At 41.4% G+C, this 21734-nt stretch overlaps 1 protein-coding gene and 1 long non-coding RNA gene across 7 annotated transcripts in view; one reads left to right on the plus strand and one right to left on the minus strand.

The window, feature by feature from the left end:
- The window catches only part of LOC137184312 (forkhead box protein J3-like), a 67233-nt gene that overhangs the window by 35544 nt on the left and 9955 nt on the right, over positions 1–21734 (minus strand). For all 6 annotated transcript variants that reach the window (XM_067591849.1, XM_067591847.1, XM_067591848.1 and 3 more), the window contains exon 3: positions 21190–21665. In XM_067591849.1, coding sequence (XP_067447950.1) covers positions 21190–21549 — 360 coding nt within the window. In that variant the 5' untranslated portion in view covers positions 21550–21665. The remainder of the gene's footprint in view (positions 1–21189; positions 21666–21734) is intronic.
- LOC137185342 (uncharacterized) lies at positions 12326–13611 on the plus strand. Its single transcript, XR_010928834.1, has 2 exons — positions 12326–13056; positions 13135–13611. It is a non-coding gene; the product is annotated as an uncharacterized lncRNA (long non-coding RNA).

Consider the following 21734-nt stretch of genomic DNA (forward strand, 5'->3'; position numbering starts at 1 on the left):
GGGGCGTGTTCAAACTGAAAGGGTGTTACATGAAAATTCAGCCATTTTTGAAGCATATAACAAATCCATGGTTTTGGCCATGATGAGGAGAAACTGAAATTTCTGCAATTTTTAACACCTCCTATTGTGTTTATTGTGTACATGTGAGAGAACAGAAAGGGAAAGAGAGAGTGGGAGAGAAGGAGAGAGAGGGAGAGAGAGGGAGAGAGAGGGAGAGGGCCCACAAACAGCGTAGGCTAACCTGACATGAACCTGTTCTCCCTTCAGGCTCCCGTTCTCCACTCATCTGCTGCTGCTAATTAATACCACTGGGGAGGAGGAGGGGAGAAGACAGAGGGATGGGAGGAATTTCTCTGCTCCTTCTCCCGAGTTCTCGCTGCTCAACACTGGCTTTGTTTCACCAACAAAAACCAGCCTCTCTTTCTGTCTCTAGCATACCATAACAGCCTGGCCCACCTCTGCCTCGTACTGCTCCTCCTGGAGAAAAAGCTCCAGCAGTTTTCAGCTGCTCTACTTAGCGAGTCACTGGTTGTTTTGCGGCCGTCCATCAAGGAACTGCGTGACAGTCGGGCGAAGAAAAAGGCAGTGACGACTGCCACCAGCTCGGCACACAAAGGCAACCATCTGTTCCAAAAACTTTCCTGTGGGAGGTGGCAGTGGGTAACAACGAGTCCACCAATCACTTCAGCAGTCTAACTTTACTAACCTCCACATCAGGATCCAAAATTAACACCCGCCAAGCGCCAAATGCGGGTAGATTTTCCGTTTGGTGAGTAAATCGCTATCCGCCACATGGGCGGGTAAATGTTTGTACCAAAATAGTCATGCCATAAAATATCTGGCATGATGGGGGAAATTACTCATGTTTGTCCCTATACAGCGTAGACACGATCACCATATGTGTTTTTTACGTGTGTCTAAACAATGCGTCAAAACTGTAGGAGTGCTTGAGACGGTCTGAGGTGAAGGAGTGCCAGCCACGGACCGTCTCGAGTGCTCCTACTTTCGTGGCAAAATTTGCTAAACCAATGGATTTTTTAATCTACCGGTCCCCTCGGCAGGTGAATTTCGGACACTACTCTGTATACTGTTTGTTTATTTACACAATTTTTTATTACCCAAGCAGTTTTTGCACATCTGTGCACTACTTGCGATGTCTGCACGACGTTGTGTATTTAAGACTTTGCACACTAAAGCACTTTTCACTTTCAGGTATGTGTGCTCTAAAACAGGGGTTTACAAAGTCTGAGACTGTGGGCCTCCCCTCAGACAAAGCTTGGAAAAGGCGCCCCCTCACCCCCTTTAGTTTACTTGTTAGTTTCACTCAATTCCTGGATGCCTATTGGATCATGATTATGTTATTTGATCCCATAGACACTCAATGATTGAGCCAAGATAGCCTAATATTGCTGTTTGACACTTCAGACTACACCAAATACATAAAAAAGTCTGTCCTAAGGCATTTATTAGTTTCTGACTCTGGGAAAGCGGGAAAAACAGTAAAACAGTAAACATTACCATAAATTATCGTGTCTCTGAACTATCTCTTTAACCAAATCACACATATTCAGGCTATTCTACATGATCTCCTTTTGACAATTAATGTAATATTTTTTCACTTCCAGTCACTGAGTGCTCTGCCTTAAAAGTTACCACTGCTCACTATAAACCATGAATTTCTTAATGTGCGTCACCATGAACTGTCCCCTAAATCTAGCTTTTTTTGTGGCATTTTTCATTTGGCATTTGTGGCATTTTTGCCTTTTTATTGGATATTGGGCAGTGAAGAAGCAGACAGGAGACAAGGGGAGAGAGAGATGGGTATGACATGCAACAAAGGTCTCTGGCTGGAATCAAACCAGAGACATTGCAGTTTTGTGGCATATACAGTAACCATTTGGCTATAAAGGCGCCCCCCTATATCAAGCTTTTAAATTATTAATCCTAGGATAGTTTGGGGCACACAGGGAGCTTGTTTTTCTCATGAAAAACTAAAACCTTCTAACCTTAACTGACTGGAGTGTCAGAATACAGAGCAACACATGCTTTTACACCACACTGATTACTTAATTAATTAGTATATAGGCCTACTTGTAATACATTGACATAAGATGAGGTGAATCCCCTCAGTTATTAGAAAATATTTTATGACTGAATCAAAACATATTTCAGCAGTATTGAATTTTAGTTGTCAGGGAGCTATGATGGCAAGAAAAATGGTATTTTCAGACCAGAGTAAATAAACTTTGGAAAGATCATTCCTCTCCCCACCGTGTTCCAGTGTTTAAAGGCATCAAATTTGTTAACTTGGCAATTAGAGTTGTGCAAAAAATATCACTACAGTATGATCAAGATGTAGTCAAGATATTAAAAATAGTTGTCATGCTAGCGGCTCTATGAGGCTGTATTTAAGCACAGCTGTGCTTTGAATTAAATGATAATGTTAACATGCTAACATGTGAATGTCTAGGAGGTATGTTTTTCACACTCTTACAACAATCTTAGTTTATGTTCATAAATCAAAGTGTTGGATGAATGAGTACTTTGACCTGGTGATGGCTCAAGATGAAACTTGGATCACCAACTCATTCTGAGGGGAACATGAATGTGTGGACCAGATTTCATGGAAATCCACTGAATGGTTGAGACGTTTCACTCAAATCCATAAACTCACACTAGAGGAAAAAGTCAAGGCATCACTAAAGTCATTCGAAGACTGCAAACTGTAAATATCTGTAGAAAACGTGGTGGCGATCCATCAAGCAGATGAAGTATTTCACTGGATAAGTGAAAACTTTGAGCTGTTGGTGGCGCTAGAGGAAAAGTCAGGGAATCACCAAAGTCATTTGGATTCATCCTCTGGGCAAAATGGATATCTGAACCAAATTTTATGGACCAAAGTACTGGACATTACCATCAATATAAACATGCTGCTAGAGTGGCTGAAAATCTTCTCTTGAGTCAAAATATTATCTGGGACTCTGGATATCATAACAACATGATGTAACTGTTATTTTTGTTTTTCTGGTCTTACAATAAAGGCTACATTAGAGCTCAGTGACAAAGATGTCTGAGCTTATTTCTTATTTCACTGGTGTCTTTGAGTGAAATAAACAATGAAAGCCTCTACGTGATGTTTGTTCTTCAAATGTTCCTGTCATTATGTCTGCGAAGCTCCAATAATTGGCCACAAAATACTCTCAGAATTATATCAATACATGTTGATTTCAGTTTTTTTGTCAAAAATATTGTGACATTTCATTTTGTAAGTATATACTATCCTAAATAATTACAATTGTATCAGCTCAGTTACCATTTACAGTATGATCATTTCCACTCTGATCATTGTGACCTTTTAATTTCTTTTTTTTAATTTACATTTTAATTACAGAAGAAAAAAAACCAGACCAAATACAAACAACACAAACACAGAACACAAGGACAGTACACCAGAGGTTACAGACATAAAACAAAAAGAAATAAATATAATATACTTTCTTAGGAAATCATTACATCACCAATCCTTCTTGACAGGACTTCTCCGTTCTACCTACAAAGATCAGGTTTCCATTTCATTGTGCTGGCTTTATATCTTGGATATGTAAGGAGCCTTCATAACGTACACACCACCTCCATATATGACACATGCATACATGCACACTCACACTGTTAGAAACCCACACAGTGACACAAAAGACAGCTTCTCTTTTCTTGTCAATGACAGGAAGAAAAAAAAAAAAAACAACAACCAGGATTTTACCGTTCAGCCAGCTGCAAGGACATATATTTTCAAGTAGGAAAATGTGTGTGTGTGTGTGTGTGTGTGTGTGTGTGTGTGTGTGTGTGTGTGTAATTGCGTAATGAAAAGAGAGACTGTCCTTCCACCTGGAAAACATCAGTCTAAGCCTACATTTCATATGCCGACAAATAAACGCAAATGCCTTCTTTCCTACATGTTATGGAAACAGTAATCTCCTCTCACTGAATGGAAATAGTCATCATCAATAAACCTACTGATTAGCAGTGCTGCAGAGTAAGATAATAAGATTCACTGCCGTGTCCTCCTTCCGCCCACTCCTTGCCCTGTCTGATTAATGAGCTTATTGGGCCAGGCTGGGGCCATGCCATTCCTGCCCAGTAGCTGATGGATCACACAGTCAAAGGCATCGTGTGCGAGTGTGTCTGCGTGTGTTTGTGTGAAATGTAGGAAGAAGACTACTGGTCCAGGTCCTTAACTTTTCCAAGAGCAAGAAAAATCCTATACATAGCATACATGCTCAGTGTTTCCACTGCAGGAAAATGTCTCAAGAGTCTGTAAACACAGTAAATCAGTGTTTGCCTTCTCTATATGCAGCAGTCTAGAGAGTCTTTTCAGACACACACACACACACCAGGCATCTCTGAAACCAGTGTGGTCTACAGGTTAAGAGAAACTCATGGAAGAATTAGCAATGTGGCCGTGGTTATGTTTTTCATACACTTATGATATTTGTATACGCATAGCTTTTAAAGGGATGTTTAAAAAAAGCAGCTCGGCAGGTTGGGGTATGTGCAAAAAAAAGTGATGTTTATTAACAAAAATATTAATGCAACAGAGGCAAAAATGAAATTGAACAAAAATAACTGCTCCCTCACCGTACGCAAACTGACTGGCGACAAAATCTGCACTCATTCATTGTCTATAGGAAGTGACTAATTCACTGCACAAAGCATGCTGGGATACCTGAAGACACAGACCAAGCTAGCGGTGTGATGAGAGAGCGGGACAGATTCAAAAATTCAAACGGTGCTCGCATCAAGACAACCAATCAAGCTGCAGCACCATCGACTTTTTGAACAGCTGTGTGTGCCAGCTGTTTGAGTGGGCGCGGGTTTATACGAATTAGTCGCGTACAGTGGGCCAGCACCATCAGCCTCACCAAACTGGAACGTACCATCTACTCAGGTTACCACAGGGTGAGTTGGACTGACAAAGCATAAGAACAATACAGATTTCTCTGTTACTGCTGACAATCACAGTTTTCTATAGTCACACACACACAGCCATTAGTGCAACAAATTATGCAGAATGTCATTTACTACAGAACAGTTTTATTCTTCCTACCTCAACTTGAGTTAAGTGACTCACTGCTTAATGCAGCTAATGATGTATACATGTTGTCACTATCACTGATTAAACAGATGATCTGCCCTACCATCACAAAACTCTCAAAAAACCCCCAACCCATCACAGCAGGATTGAAGCCCTTCAACAAAATATAACACTGTGAAACACAAACCACACAAATGAAACCCATATTCCATCATTGGTGTAACATAACTGATAAATTAACAGAAACATTGGACTGAAATTTGTGATTTAACACAAAACAATAATAATTGTGGAAACCAGGACCCAGTGAAAAGGGAGAGGAGCAACCTTTTCAGTTATAATGATACTTTTATTACTACATCAATTTGATTAAACATGAATTTGCATATAAAGCAGGGGCCGCTATTAAAGTAGTTTATTACAGTATGCTCAAGATAGAGAGATACTATATATAGATAGATAGATTAAGTTTCAGCACATTAAGTCGAGGACTAATAATGAGTATACATATGCATGAATACACTGTTTATATAATTTTGAGAGCAGACTACAATGCAACTGCATCCACTCAGTCTACGATCTACTCTAAGTGTTCAGCTCCCATTGATGCCTCCTGATTTAACCAGCATTTTTTAGAGACTGGAGATTAAGAGCTATGTCACCACAAAATAAGGTCATAACAACCGTTTTTATGCAGTTGTTACTAGACATATAGGGATTTGTGCTTGCATACAGTGTTTACATGCTACGTACAGTATAAACTGTGTATGTGATAGCGGGTGTTGCTGCTGCTGCTGCTGCTGCTGCTGCTTAATGTGGGGTGTAGGATCCTGGACTTGAAGAGGTTAGTTATATAAAGCAGGCTTGATAAGCATGGATGACTTTTTGACAAAATGCAATGTGATATAATGTGATGTGTGACAAAAAGTCAGGTTTTGGGGACATGCTTTCGGGTGGAAAAGAAATAGAGGAAAGTAGTGTGCGACTGTGTGTGTGTGTGTGTGTGTGTGTGTGTGATGTGTTAGAAAGTGATCAAAGAAAGAATGATGAGGCTGAAGGTTGACAGGAATGGTTGAACAGGTTAACGTATGTGTGTGTGTGTGTGTGCAGACAAGGTAGGGTGCATGTCAGAGGAGGCAGAAGGATATTCCGGCCTGTGTGTGTGTGTGTGTGTATGTGTGTGTGTGTGTACACAGAGAAGACTGAAGTTACATAAGCGGGTAGGTTTGGAAGATTTGGGTCATGGTAGCTGAGTTAAATACAACGGGGCAACATGAGATGGCATTTCCTCTAAACGGAATTAAACAGTCTTGAAAAGTGATGTTTCGCAAGTGAGGCGACAAAAACTGTTCCATTTTAACAAAACACCGAATAACTTGATGAAGTTGAGCACACTAAAAACTCACAACATAACTGGTATAGAGTTTAAGTTGTAAAGAGGAGGGATTTACAGTTTTTCAGGTGCCCAGGTTTCTAGTTGCAGTGATTGTTTGATAAAAAGTCAAAGGCAGAAGCTTGTGTGCATAAAACTCACAACTCCCTAGGAGCAATTCTGTAATAAACATGCGCTTAGAGCTTATTTGAGAATCTATTATTCGACACAGGCCTTTTTATTCTATTAGTTTATTTTATTAAGTCTCTAATTTCTGCTCAATAATGCAAACTCAACATCTCAACAACTCCCTAAAACCCTTCCAGCAGTTCACAGGATGTCTTTCCTTCCCTGGAAGGGTTTTATTGTAAAACATCTGCAAGGTGTGTTGGGCCTCATTAACAGCAGCTTGTCTTCATGATGAAGCAGAAATTTAAATTTCACAATCAGTGAGTACGAATAGTATTTCAGTTAAAAATAGAAACTCAACAGAATGCTGAGTGAAGCAAAACTGTGTCGTTTTACTGATGGAACTAATGCTGTAAAAATAGAAATGATGCTGATGTGCCATATGCTTGCCATTACAGCACTGATATCAATCATTTTGTGGGTTTTCGCCCTCTCTGTCTTGGCTATTGTTTGGGGCCTAGCCATTATTGGAGCAATGTCTTTTATGTGAGAATGTAGAGGACACTGAACATGAAGACAGACATGTAAAAACACAAGATATCCATTTAAGATCTGTAGACAATATGAAAACAGTGAAAAGCTTTCGATAAAGATCAAGTTTGAGTTTTTGAAATAAACAAATAACAGAGGACAGCTTAAAACAAATGTACAGATGTAAATAAATGCCAGTGGACTGTTGTGTGAAATCCAAGTAGGTAGCTGCTGGTCTGAAAAGTGAAGCCAATGCAGAAGTATCTTAAACCTGAATTCTCTCAAATGGTCATCAGGGGGCGACATCACTGGCTGCAAAGAGAAGACCAATTGTATGGAAGTTAATGAGAAAATGACCCTACTTCTCACTTGATTTATGATCCCAGTAAACACTTTTCTAATGAGGTTATGGTTTCAGTTGCTTGTTTCAAGTCTTCTTCAATAAAGCATGATGTTCATTTTGTAAATTATGGTCACATAAGAGTGAAACAGACAATAAAGCAGCGTATCCTTTAGGGCGTGGCTACCTTGTGATTGATAAGTCACTACCACGGCAACAACATTGATAACTTAACCATGGTGTAACCCCAGATTCACAGAGTATAGGTGTAACCGTCGCTATTCAGTGTGTTTTCAGTTCATGAATGTTAGTTGTAACATTTTGGTCGCCTAAAAAAGTCTTGTTCAGCATTTGGTTGTATTGTGAGACCATCTAAGGAGTCGGATGTTCAGTTTTTCCAGTAAATACATTTTTAATGGTTTTAGGCCTGTTTTTTGCTAGCGAAGATTAGCATTAGCATTAAACATAGACTGTAAATGCACAATGCTAACCAAGCTAGCAGCTAGCACTAGGGTCAGCTCCACCCTCTCATCCAAATATGGTCACTTCTGGCTCCAAAAATCCAAGATGGCGATGGTCAAATCGCTAGACTCAAGGCTTCAAAATGGCAGTCCACAAACCAATGGGTGATGTCACAGTGACAACTTTCATGTTTGTTTTTTTTACAGTCTATGGTGAAATCCAACATATTGGGTCACTGTGGTTTTGGAGATGGGCAAGCCGTAGAAGTTGGAGAAAAGATAAACTGTAGTTTGTAAGTTTGTTTGAAAATAAATTCACTAATGTGGCTGGCTGGGAGTCTCTATTGTGCAAGATAAGAAAGGAACCATTCATGTCTGTGGCTGTGTAAATCCCACAGAAAACTGCTCAACTGGGTGTCTGTAAGGAGACTAAGATCATAGGGCCAAAGGTTTGCTGGTCGGGGTATTAACCTATGGAGGGCCAATGGAGTTTGACGTGCACACACAAATGCACACCCACGCTGCAGCATTCAGGAGAGTCTCTCCCATGCCCTTCAGGATAAATGTATTGTGGTGTCAGAGAGGTAGTCCTTGTGCGCCCACAGACAGAACAAGAGATAGAGAAAAGAGAGAAAAGGAAGTAAGATAGAGCAGGAAGGCATATTTAGAGAGAGGAGAGACAGAGGAGATTTTATTAACTTTCAGCTGAATCCATACAGTGCATAAAGAGAAGGTAAAATGTGGTAAAGTTTGAAGGTAAGGAAGAAGGCAGAGGAGAAGGAGCTAGGAGGAGGGAGGGTACAAGAGGCACAAAGAAGTAAAGAGCTGGAGTCGGCTAGAAGAGGAAGTGTGGGGGTACACGCACATACGGACAGATGTCTCAGATGTGAGAGTCTCCTGGGTTCTGAGCATCATTGAGACACCTTATTATATCCTGATGGTGACGGAGTGACAGACGCTCCGTGAGAATGCGGGGTTGAATACAAGTCACTACTTCAAACCCCATCTAATACATATTCATTTCATTTGATGGACCCTTCCCCCGCCCTCTTCACTCCCTCACTGAAGTACTTCACACAAGTCATCTATAAGATGAGAGGTTTGTGTGTGTGTGTGACTGTGGAGTGTGTGTTTATACACTGTGTATGTGCCTGAATGTGTGTTTGTGTGTGTGCAGCCGTGTGTATTTCAGTATTCGCTCTGTTTTGCTTGCACCTGCGTATACGTGTGTATGTAGGCAGGTGTGTGTGCACCTGTGCATGCGCCTGTGACTGTGTGCAGCTATGTACACACCTGTTCATCTGTGTTAAGGTGTGCGTGTGTGTATGTGTATGCATGTTTTACAGCATGAGTCTAACATATCTGCTTACAGATATGTTTGTGTGGTGAAAAGAGAGGGAGAGCAAGGTGAGTGAGTGTGTATGTGTGTGTGTGTGTGTGTGTGTGTGTGTGTGTGTTTGTGTGTGACAACAAAGACATCTCAGACGAGGTGGAAGTAGGGTTGCTGCTGTCTCTGGGGATCTTGCAAGAAACTCCAAAACAGGAAGGATACACTAAAATGCAGTGTATCATTCCAACCAGCAGGCCCTGCTGGAGCAAAATGTGCCCAAAACCAGCAACTTCTCATTTAAAAAGGGGAAAAAAAGTCAAATGAATATAGTTTCTTATCTTTTTTACTATCTTGTGATCCCTCAGATTTAATTTGAAACTCTTTGGAGGTTCCAGACCTCCAAATTGGGAACCACTGTCCTGAGCTGCCAAATATTAGAAGTAACACTTCACCGACTAGCTACCATCCTCCCCGTGTCACATCCGTAAGATTTCTCATCTCACAACTGATTTAGAAAGACAAATCCTTTCAGCTGTTATTTTAATATACTGTTTCAAAAATAACAGCAAGACCAAACTAGCTGGCAGGGCAGCAAGAGGTCACGGTGGCACACTTCCTGTTACTGGTTGTGTCGAGCAGAACGCTGCGGTGAAGTGACAGCTTCTGTCAGCGGCTTTCCGGGAGAGGAGGTGAGTGAGCGGGGACGGAGGAAGGGTGAGCTCTGATTGTGCTCTGCACCCCAATAATGTTTGACAGTCTCCTTTTTCTATTCTCCCTGACAAGTATGAAGACCAGTCCAGCGTGAGTTTCTGAACTACATGGAAGTGAGCTGTGTCGAGCCGCTCAGGACTGAGCTCCGTTCATGTCTACTGAAACTGCACTGGTTAGGCAGAAATGGACAAAATCCACACTTCAGGCATTGGTGTACACCAACCAAAGTGCTTGTCATAGGGACACACGCTCAGTGGTGCCGGACAAATCAAATCCAAAAAGTCCACCAGTCGAGGGGAACGACAGAGCACTTAAGTAATGAACACTTTGGCAGCTCCCACTCATGGTGATGCAAAACTGCATTTGAACTTGAGTATTTGGTTCTTGCTGGAGAGGCTGTCTGAATCAAACCTTCCTGGCACATCAGATCAATACAGACAAAACACAGTGGGATACTATGCACAACATCATGGGAAACCATTAGGAAAGCTTACGCTGCTCAAGATAAACAAACATAAAAAATAATATCGCAGGTGACTGGGTGTAACGTGACAGAGGAAAAATCTTGCAACAACACATGTACAGCTTATGGTCACCTCACAGTAGGATCCCCAGAATCTGCACCAATGTTCAAGCCCATTTTATAGGCCAAGCGTGCCGAGGTGAGACAGTCAGCACTGTTTGAACTCCTCTGTCAAGCTCTCCTTTTTCATTCTTTATACAATTATTTCTGTCAGTTTTAGTGTGTACAACATAGTGCAACACTATTCAAAGAAAGCCTGTCTGAAAGTGTGCACTGTTATCTCCATGTTTCAACAGTTATCACATCTCTACTCACTCTGACGGCCAGCTTTTCACCCCGCCTTTCAGTGCGGCCACTCAGAACAACACTTTTGCCTTCCAATGTGGTCAGAGATGTTGTATTAACTGGTTATTTTTTGGCCAGCGTTTTATCCCTTGAAAAATTGAGCTTTCTCAAAATCTAAGACATAAGCCTGCTCAGACACCATCTGGTGGTAAAGTTAAGAGGTCAGAGTTCTGTCACCTTTAACCCTCTCTGTGATTCCTCCATTTAATTGTCAGTACAGCCTATCACATTACATTAATTTGTCATTATGTCATATGACCTCGCAATCATAAAATAGTGACTTTGGTCAATGTCTCAGTGTAGCAGCATAGTAGCTGTTGTTTGTCTGGTTTAACAGTATTTATGAGCCACAATTTCTCTTCTTGCTCAGTTGTCTAAATACAGAATATAAATGAGAACAAATAAATAGTGAGTTTGGCTCTAAAGTATAAGTGAACCAAATGGAGGTTTAGAGGTTTGAGATTCAGCAGAGTAATGACTATGTTTCTGGTCCACTCCTTAGCAGATGTTGACTGTGATGCACAAGTTTGTTTGCCGAAACCAAAGAGTATGAAGAACAGATGTAGCCATTTTCGTCTTGTTTCTGTGTTTCAGGGTGGACAGTGATCTTTATTCTCAACCAAAATGACCTGAAAGCGCTAGTGTGGAGGTGTGTCGTTTTCACATGTAAACTGTGTTTTAAGATTATGCCACATTAGTGAGGATGTAGTCATAAAGAAAGAGAAATGCCTTAGTGGTTTTATGTAACCAGAGTACAAACTAACTAAATTACCAACAGCTGAAGAGGCAGTTTTTATATTTTGATTTTGTTTCACATAGATTTTATACTTTCGTTCCATTATTTTGTTGCATTAATTTTTGAAAAACTCTACAAATTGAATCAACTGTTCACAGTTGACAGTCTGACGCGTCTTTAGACAAAAACATACCAGTGTCCGTTTTATCTGACTGGCCTTCCTTTTAAAAAATCACCATATAGGTTTCACTTGCACATATCACCCGATGCACTTGAGCAAGGCTTCTTTAACGCTGTCATTTTAACTTTACCAGAAAAAAAACATCTATAATTTCTTCTTCTGTTCTATAAAAGTCAAACAGCTCTGTTGTAATTTGGAGTCTGACAAAAGACAGGCTAATGTCTCTTTTTGGGATAAAAACCCAGGGACTAGCTAATAAGCTCATTCTGTGGTATTATTGTTGCATTCCAGAGTGCTCGGAAAACCAGCCTTAAGCCTATTATTAGCCATATGGAGAGTGCTACAGGCCTGGCTGGTTAGAGAGGGAAACGCAGAGCTGGATGGGTGCCAAATCCTCGAGGAGATAGCAAGAGAAATTCCTCAGTTTTAATTAAGAATTTAATACTGAGACTGCTATTAGTGATTAGTATGTAATTAAAAGCTCTAGCAGTGTTTCACATACAAGTATAATTAATAGCTGCATGTATGTGTGCTGTGTGCGTGCACATGCGTGTGTATGGAGGGAGGAGGGAGCCTAAAAATGACACGGATAATCTTAATTTGTTCGTCAAACATTAGCAACAGTTTATATTAAAAATACAAGTGTGGTGGAGGGAGGGTGCCTCTGGTATATATTGACTCATAAAGAAATGTCATCGCATGCAGAAAAAATTGAGGCTATTATTGTTTCATGGTTCACCTTTAACTTCGACCAGATTGGGAGAACACACAGTTTGTTGCAAATGGGATGTCTGCAGATATAAATCTTTGCCTATGAAACATTGGTTTTGTATGAAGGAAAGGAAGGAAGGAAGGAAGGAAAAATGATAAGAAAGAAAGATTATTTTATCGGCTATACAGTGCCTTGAATAAGTATTTCCCCCCCTGGACTTTTCCACATTTTGTCATGCTAATACCTCAAATTAAAATGGATATTTTTGGGATTGTATGTAATGGACCAACAATTTTCTAATAATTTTATAAACAGTCATTTTAAAATGAGGGGTATATTACATGGTTTTCAAAATTACAAATAAAAATCTGAAAAGTTTTGACTGCATATGTATTCACCCTTTGCTGTGAAACCTCTAACTAAGATCAGGTGCAACCAGTTGCCTTCAGAAGTCACATAATTAGTTAAATGGAGTCCACCTGTGTGCAATTTAATCTCAATATAAATACATGTGTTCCGTGAAGGCCTCAAAGTTTGTTAGAGAACATTACTAAACAAACAGCGTCATGAAGACCGAGGAGCTCACCAAACAGGTCAGTTGTAAAGTTGTGGAGATGTACAAAGCAGGGTTAGGTTATAAAAAAGTATCCAAAGTTTTGAATTTCTTACAGAGCAGCATTAAGTGCATCATTAGAAAATGGAAAGAACACGGCACGACAGAAAATCTACCAAGAGAAGGAAGCAGGCCAAGAGAGCATTAATCAGAGAAGCAACAACGAGTCCAGTGGTAACTCTGGAGGAGCTGGAAAGATCTACAGCTCAGGTGGGAGAATCTGTCCACAGGGCAACTATTAGTTCTGCACTCCACAAATCTGGCCTTTATGGAAGAGTGGCGAGACGAAAGCCATTAAGAAATCCTGTTTGGAGTTCACCACAAGCCATGTGGGAGACACAGCAAACATGTGGAAGAAGGTACTCCAGTCAGATGAGACCAAAATTGAACTTTTTGGCCTGAATGCAAAACGCCGTGTGTGGCAGAAACAAGGGCTGAACGATTGTGAAAAAATATCTACTTGCGATTATTTTGACTGATATTGCAATTGTGATATGATTTGTGATATTAGAGGGATTAAATTTTTACATCATTATTCTCATTTTAATTTTTTTTTTTTTTGATGAGATCTGTACCAAACAAAGATGGTACAAAGATACACAATATGATGTGTAGGCCACGACATCTCACGACAATATTTAATTTAAAGCTGGAGTTCAGGTTCTGTCTCCCCCTTCTGGCAGAGAGAGTGAAGGGGGGCGCTCGGCTGTGATTGCCTGACACAGGCGTGCAGCATGCTCTCACGCTCACCCAGAATGACAGGCACACAGAGAGGGCCGGTAAAAACGGATATGTTTTGACGGCCTACCAGGATTTGTCCCAGTATGCCAGCACAACACTGGCCGTACATTTGGGAAGTCTACAAGAGCTGCACGATTAACAGCCAAACGGCCAGCGTGGGAATGACGCCCCTGACATGAGATTTAAAAACTCTGTATACTGTGAAATACAGAGAGATTTATCTGGTGGTGAGAGGCTTAATCAGCACTGTGTGAACTTGTTTGGCAAGGGCTTGAATGTAACACACATTCATTTATATGTAAAAGTTCCGCGCTGCAGGTTTAAAATGGTATTTTGACACACATTTCTCCTTTAACAAATATTGCGCCTCCTGTGATTTGAAAATTGCAGTAGGCCATGTTGCGATTTCAATAAAATTTCAATTAATTGTTCAGCCCTAGCAGAAACCCAACACTGCACATCACCCTGAGCACAGCATCCCCACAGTGAAACACAGTGGTGGCAGCATCATGCTGTGGGGATGCTTTTCATCAGCAGGTACTGGGAAACTGGTCAGGATTGAGGGCAAGATGGATGGAGCCAAATACAGACCAATTCTTGAAGAAAAGAGGGGGGCGGAGGTTCACCTTCCAGCAGGACAATGACCCTACAACCAGAGCTACACGGGAGTGGTTTAAGGCAAAGAATGTTAATGTCTTAGAGTAGCCCAGTCAAAGCCCATACCTCAATCCAATTGAGAATCTGTGGCGAGACTTGAAAATTGCTGTTCACAGACGGCCTCCATCCAATCTGACTGAGCTTGAGCTATTTTGCCAAGAAGAACGGGCTAAAATTGCAGTCTCTAGATGTGCAAAGCTGCTGGAGACATACCCTAAGAGACTTGCTGCTGTAATTGCAGCGAAAGGTGGTTCTACCAAGTATTGTCTCAGAGGGGGGTGAATACTTGTGGATCCAGCAGATGTCTGCTTTTTTGTCTTAATTATTGTTTGTGTCACAACAAAAAGTATTTTACACCTTCAAAGCACCATGCATGTTGTGTTAATCAAATGGTAAAAAGCCCAATAAAATCAATTTGAATTCCAGGTTGTAACACTGCAAAATGTGGAAAAGTCCAAGGATGGTGCAAACTTATGCAAAGCACTAACACTGGCTCATGTATCTCAAGATGTTTTCATATTACAGCACAGAAATCTCTGGAAAAGTTTGACAGAGCACAACTTATGACGACATGCTTAGCCTCTGTGTGACTTGAAGCTCTTGGCAAAAGTCCAATTTTTATGATTTTTATTTTCTATCATCAGTAATAAAGTCTTATCTATACACATAATTATTTAGGTCACCAATGTGATCATGTCAGTATGAGATCATTTTTGGAGGGTTTAGAATTTGTTTAAATGAACAACTTAAAACAGACTTTCAGAAATGCACTGTGAAGATGTGGTAAAGCTGAATTCGAGCAGTTGTTGCTGTTTTTGTAACTGAAATTGGGATTTTGTTTTCTAAAGGTTAATTAAATAAGCTATCAGCTCTCAGATTTGATAGCAAAGTATCAAAAAAATCATTTTCAGGGTCAAGGTTGAATTTGATTTACAAGCAATCTATATTGTATACCAAAATTTCACCAACACAACATCAAGTGGGAGACTTTGACCTTGAGACCTATTTACACACACGTGCACGCTCATGCACGTGCGAACACGCACGCAAACATCTGGCCAGCAGACTGGTCCAGCATGACATGTAGACTGGGAATGCTGGACAGTTCTCATGTGTTACTTAGTGACGAGGGGATAAACACACAGTTAGAGGTGAGACTCAATAGAACAAACAGACGGCTGAGGCATTTTCCAAGTCACCACTATCAGACACTTTTAAAAAAAAAATGTCTCAAAAAGTGCACTCACACACATACACAAGTATGCAGCTGTACACCCACATACACATCTGTCCCCGTACATACAAAAAAACCCATCTTGTACACAGAGCTACAAACACAATCACTACACAGTGTAGAGGTACAAACACTGCACACTGTGTTTTTGCACAGATATTCCACAGATTGTCCTAAAGCTGAATCACAACAAGCACAGCCCAGTGGTGAAATTTTAGTTGTGTTCATGAGACTAAAGCTCAGGAGCCTTTGTGCAGCTACAGCCACATAATGACTCCCAGCAGCCAATGACAACAGCCTTCCTCCACATACGTAAGTACACTTGACACTGTGCACCAACCTCCGCTGTGCTCAGTCGCAGATCTCCCACAGAGAAGGGAAGAGAGGATGTGAGCCAGAATAATGGCCCAGTGCTGATTCATATCAGGTGATTGTCTGTGACATGTGGTGTTCAGCCAAAGGCCAAAGGCCATTGTGGTAGTGCTGCCCTTTACAACGTCACATTAGGCCTTGCTAATTCGCAGGCAATTAGCCTGGCTGCATGGGAGCTAGCCTGAGGCGACGGGGGTCGCAAGAGAGCAGGTTAGTCTGCACAGACTACAACATGCCATTTGGTGAAGGTACAGGTCTAGACTGCATTTCTGAAGTGGTAAATAATGGGGAAAGCCTTCATATTTCAATAGTAATGTAATGGTGAGGTAAGCTTTGAATATTCAACATTTCCCATCATAATATTCATCCTGAATAGAATATAATAGAGGAGAATAGAACAGAAGTTTCATCACGGATGAAGATTTTTTTCATTTAATCAATACATTATCATTATTTAGTCTTTAAAATGTAAAAAATATATGATAAATACCCATCACCAGTTCCAGTAGCCCAAGGTGATGTCTTTTTTTATCTGACCAGCAGTTCAAAACCTATTTACAATGATAACAACCTGCCAAAAGCAGCAAATCCTCACATTTGAGAGGCTGGAACCAGAGAATGTTTGGCTTTTTTGTTAGATCAATTACTTTAATGATTGATCCAAAATTGTTCCGTCAATCGATTACTTGACTAATCGTTTCAAAACTTAATAGAATAAAACTAAATAAAATAGAAAAGAAGATTCCACCAAGGTGAAAATATTATTTAACCAAGACATACAATCAGCACAAAAACAACCCATAGCAGAACAGATCAAGACAGTGAATAAACAACACGTTCTCACTCCCAACTCGTCACATACCGAGGCTTGGTCAGGACCCCCTGGCGTCACTTTTTAACGCATTGGGTACCCCTTTAGCGTAATATTTCAACGTGCAGTATCACAGCAGTCACTGTTAAAAAACAATTATATTTTATGGTGTGACAACGCTATGGTTAAGGTCTGGTTAGGTTTAGGCACAAAAACCACTTGGTTAAGGTTAGACGAAAGATAATGGTTTGGGTTAAAAAATAAAATAAAAACGGCAAGGTGGTCTCGAACCGTGCTCTCTGCTGATTTCCAACTTTCTGCCAACAACGTTGCAAACCATCCACCAACCCCTCCACCTCCTAAGAAGAAAGTCAGCTTATATAGACGTCATGCGAAGTACGTCACCTCAGAAACGTTGATATGATACGTATTACAGGTGTTGAAATGTAGATATTCGATGGATCAGTGGTTTGCAGAAATGTACAATGCCAATGTTTTATTCTGGCGACCAGGCTGAAATTTGTCACCTTACATAGACGTCATCAGCGTCTATTTCAGATGTTGTGGGAGTTCAACAGAAGTCTATCGGACTACCCTGCACGTTGAAAACGACGCTAACGGTGTACCCGTGCATTAAAAAGTGACGCCACGGGGTCCTGACCAAGCGTCAGTATGTAACAAGTTGGGAGTGAGAATGGGCTGGCACAAAATAATAAAACAGCATAAAAGAAAAGCCAATTATGCTAATTAAGGGAGGTTAAAATATTAAACAAAAAATATTATAGGACAGGTGTAGAATCCAGGTAAAATCCAGATTGCACATTCTCAAAATAAAAAAAAGTGGACTCACTGTCACAAACTGGCCAATCAGAGACAAAGATAGAAAGCAATTAAGAGAAATCTCTGTGTGGCTTTGGTCTCCCGCTGCACACTCATTATAAGATGAGGTAAAGGTGGGCCCGAGGGCCACGGGAGTGGGGGGACACGTGGGTGTGAGAGGGCTGCGAGGGGACTGCAGAGGGCATGGGAAACTAGAGCAGAGCACAATGTAGGACACAGATAGAAAGAGAGAGAGAGAGAGAGGGAGAGGTTGGTAAAGAAAGATAACATAGGGGCGATGATGCCAGTCCTGTGATACAAAATAATACTGGAATGATGCAGTCTGATGCAACACTGTTTGCATTCCTCTCCAGTATACTGTATCTCCACTCCAGTGTATCCTCTGCTTTAAAAACAGAAGTGCTATGCATGCATGTTACACAAGATGAATCTAAGAGCGCCGACGAACTTCATAAACAAATGGCTTATGCATGCGTGTGCTATTTAATTTCATGATTTTTTTTTTTGTTACAGAGTCTACACCTCCTCCACAGATCTGGAGGAAGCTTCTCATCGTTACTTCTCAGATGAAAAGAGTTCTCCATATTCATTTCCCGCTGAGACAAAAATCTCATGACCTTGGAAACTACATGATTATAACGGCTAACTAGATTGGCCGTTTAATGCATTTGAAAGTGTGTGTGTGTGTGTGCGTGTGTTTGTGTTTGTGTGCAGATGCACCACATGAAGTAAGACTGATTTCTAAGGATGGAAGCTGGATGTGTGTGTGTGTGTGTGTATGTGTGTGTGTGTGTGTGTGTGTGTGTGTGTGTGCGTGTGTGTGGTGAGTGTGTATGACTGTGTGTTGTCCTGGTTTCAACTCTGCCGTTCCTGCACTCTCACATTATCATACAGAGCAGACGGAGTGCGTGTGCTGGGTAGTAAAACTCTCCTCTGCTCTCTGACAGTCTCCTCTCTCTTCTCTCCCCGCCCCCCGCCTCCCCCCCCCCCATCTCCTCTCCTGCTGAGCTCCCCATGTGTAATCTGTAGACTGCACACGTACACTGCCTACCTGAGTGGGAGTCTCTTGGTGGGTGTACAAGCTTGTGTTGTGTGTGTGTGTGTGTGTGTGTGTGTGTGCATGCATGTGTGGCAGAGGATGAAGGAGATGGCAAACACGACGGACCGCGTATGAGGCATTTCGGAAAAGCTCAAGTGTTCGACTTCAATCGGTACATTCAGAAAACACACATTTCAAAGTGTGTACTTGCAACGTGTGTATGCGTGAGCCGACAATGTCTGCCGAACGTGGCAGCCAGACAATCTCTGTGTCTGCGTCCCACTGTGTACAGCTGACAGCAATCACCTGAACTGGAATGAACCAGACTTATGTAACTTTCCCTGTGACGGCCATAGCTGGTATAAAACAAGCCCCACTGTGTTGATTCGGGTCATCCAGGAAGCAAAAGTTAACAGCCTTTTCTCAAAGACCAACACAGAAATGTGACTTGTGATCTACCTTAAAATCCTGCAGAGTGCTTAATTTGTTACTTTACAAGCTTACAAAATGTCAGTTCATGCACAAGTCAGTGGTTGTGAAAATGTTTTACAATACAATGTGTAAAACTCTTTTATTGGTATCTTAAATAGAAAGAAAAAAAAAATAGATGGGACAATCTGAATTAGCTTGTTGTTTGAGAGTGTGTTGTAGTCTAAGAAGCATATTCCGTCAAGTATTGTGTATTGTTCATGTGGCCATGACCTCAGTGGAAAGCTGCACAACTTTGAGTTATGTTTCTAACTACAAACTCACCGCATTGATCTCATGGACGAATGCCAGAACATGTGAAAATAAAACCACCATCAGTATAGTGCTTTAATGATGCTACTAGAATGCAGCCGCACACACAAATCAATGAATCTAGAGGTGTAATTATGGGATACTAAAACATCCTGGCACCCAAATACAACCAGAAAGAGAAAGCAGTCATAAGCTGCGGAGAGAGAAAAGCCTGAATGGTCTCAATAACCCCTATCCTCTCCCTCTCTGAACAGAAAACTAATTGATTGAATCCTACGTGCAGGTAAGAAGCACTGCCAACACAACCTGGCTTGTATCATAACCTTTTTGTCTCAGTTTCTGGCATGCATCTCTGCTCGGGGAATGGTGTGTAGAAGATTATAGACGGGGAACAAACACAGGTTGGTGAAAGGAAACGAAGAAAAGAGGAGAGGAGTGAGTGAGTGACTAAGAGAGAGAAAGGAGAGGAGGAGGAGGTGGGGAGGAGGGGGGGGGGGGGCGGTGGTGGAGTGCAAGTGCTTGGGAGATGAAGATAGAAAGTGAAAGAAAGAGAAATAATGAGAGAAGAAGAAAAATGTTCCTGCTCTCAGCGAGATGAATAGGTTGATAGTTTGCAGACAGCCTTTTCAATGTGTCAGTGGAAGGACTATATCCATCCTCTTCTTCACTAATAAGGTAGAGAATCCCCAAGACACAACTGTAGGGATCTATTCATTTGTCTCCAATAACACAGCCACCTTTTCTGCTCATATTAGCCAGGATTTGCATAGCTACATTTACATAAGGATTTAATAATGTCGGCTGAATGAGACGAAATGCATCTGTCAATCAATCCTGGTTCACTAAAAGGTTTCTGTGCTCTTCAAGGCAACCGCTGGATCAGATTTGTGTATTTTGAGCACTAGAAATAGGGCTGAGGGGGTTCAGTAGCGTTTGATCAAATCTGAATTCAGTATCAAATCCGCTTGTCAAATACAAAGTCTTTCAAATCCCTTAATGAATCTTGGTTTAGCTTTCAACATTTGTGAGTTATGAATGATTTAACTAAAACTCAGAGATTCAATTGAGATATGTATTCACCTTCACCTTGGGTGGGAAGGTAGAAACAAGACGACTACAACCTGAAAATAAGATGAGCACTATGATATGATATTAAACATTGAAATAGCAGGTGTCACCTACTTACTTTTGCCCACCTTATATTTCAAGAACTAATTACTACAAAACAAGAGGTCCTAATTCAGAACTACAGTACTAAGCTGAAGTTTAAATTATTGTTATGATATATATGTGAAACTATAACTGGCATATTCATATTTCTACTGGGAAACTGATGCAACACACGTCTCCACTGGTCTTGTTGGCCTGCAAAAACCATTCGCATTCCAACCGTAATCATAGAGTTGTGTAGAGAGTGCTGTTACAGAATTAACGTTAATTAGCTACAGCTAATATAATTTGTTGTTGCCAGTTTTTCTCAAGAAGGTTTTGTACACTGCTCTTTCCTCACAAAAAAGAGAACGAGAAGAGATTAAAAATGTGTCGGTAAGCAATATATTAGCCTTTAGATCTAGACAAATTTGGGTATTTGTGCAAATAGGAACCAGCTATCGGAGCTCAACCCCCTTTCAGCAAGACCCCAAATCACATAACATCTCTCTCATTTATCTCCTCTTACCTTCCAGCCGCTGCCCGCTTCTCGGTAGTAGGGGAAGTTGTCACAGATCCACTGGTAGATCTCACTGAGGGTCATCCGTTTGCGCGGTGAGCCGTTGATTGCGAAGGTGATGAGGCTGGCGTAGCTGTACGGCGGTTTACCGTCTCTGTGCTGTGCAGCTTCTTCCTGGTCCAGTGTTGTTCCTGGGTCCAAATGGGTGATTTTCTTGCCAGGTCCGTGGCCGTGATGGTGACCATGGTGGTGGTGTCCATGGTGGTGGCCGTGGTGGTGGCCCGCATCTGTCTTCTGGATGGCCGCCCTCATGCTGAGCTGGGGGAGCCAGTCCATTGAGGTCAGGCTACTCTCCAGCTCAGAGGTCATTGTGCTTGTAGGTCAAGGGGTCAAAGGGGGAAGGGTGCGCGGCTCAGCGACGTGGCGTGTGGACGATCTCCCGTTGGCTCACTGAAAAGGTGCTGTGCAGCAGCCTTGGCTCAAATCTGGAAGAGCAGGGGGTTTGTTTACTACGTCTATTCCTCTCCTTTTGCTGGAGCAGAAAGCACACTTGG

This window comes from Thunnus thynnus, chromosome 6, assembly GCF_963924715.1.
Source record: "Thunnus thynnus chromosome 6, fThuThy2.1, whole genome shotgun sequence".
Taxonomy (NCBI): Eukaryota; Metazoa; Chordata; class Actinopteri; order Scombriformes; family Scombridae; genus Thunnus; species Thunnus thynnus.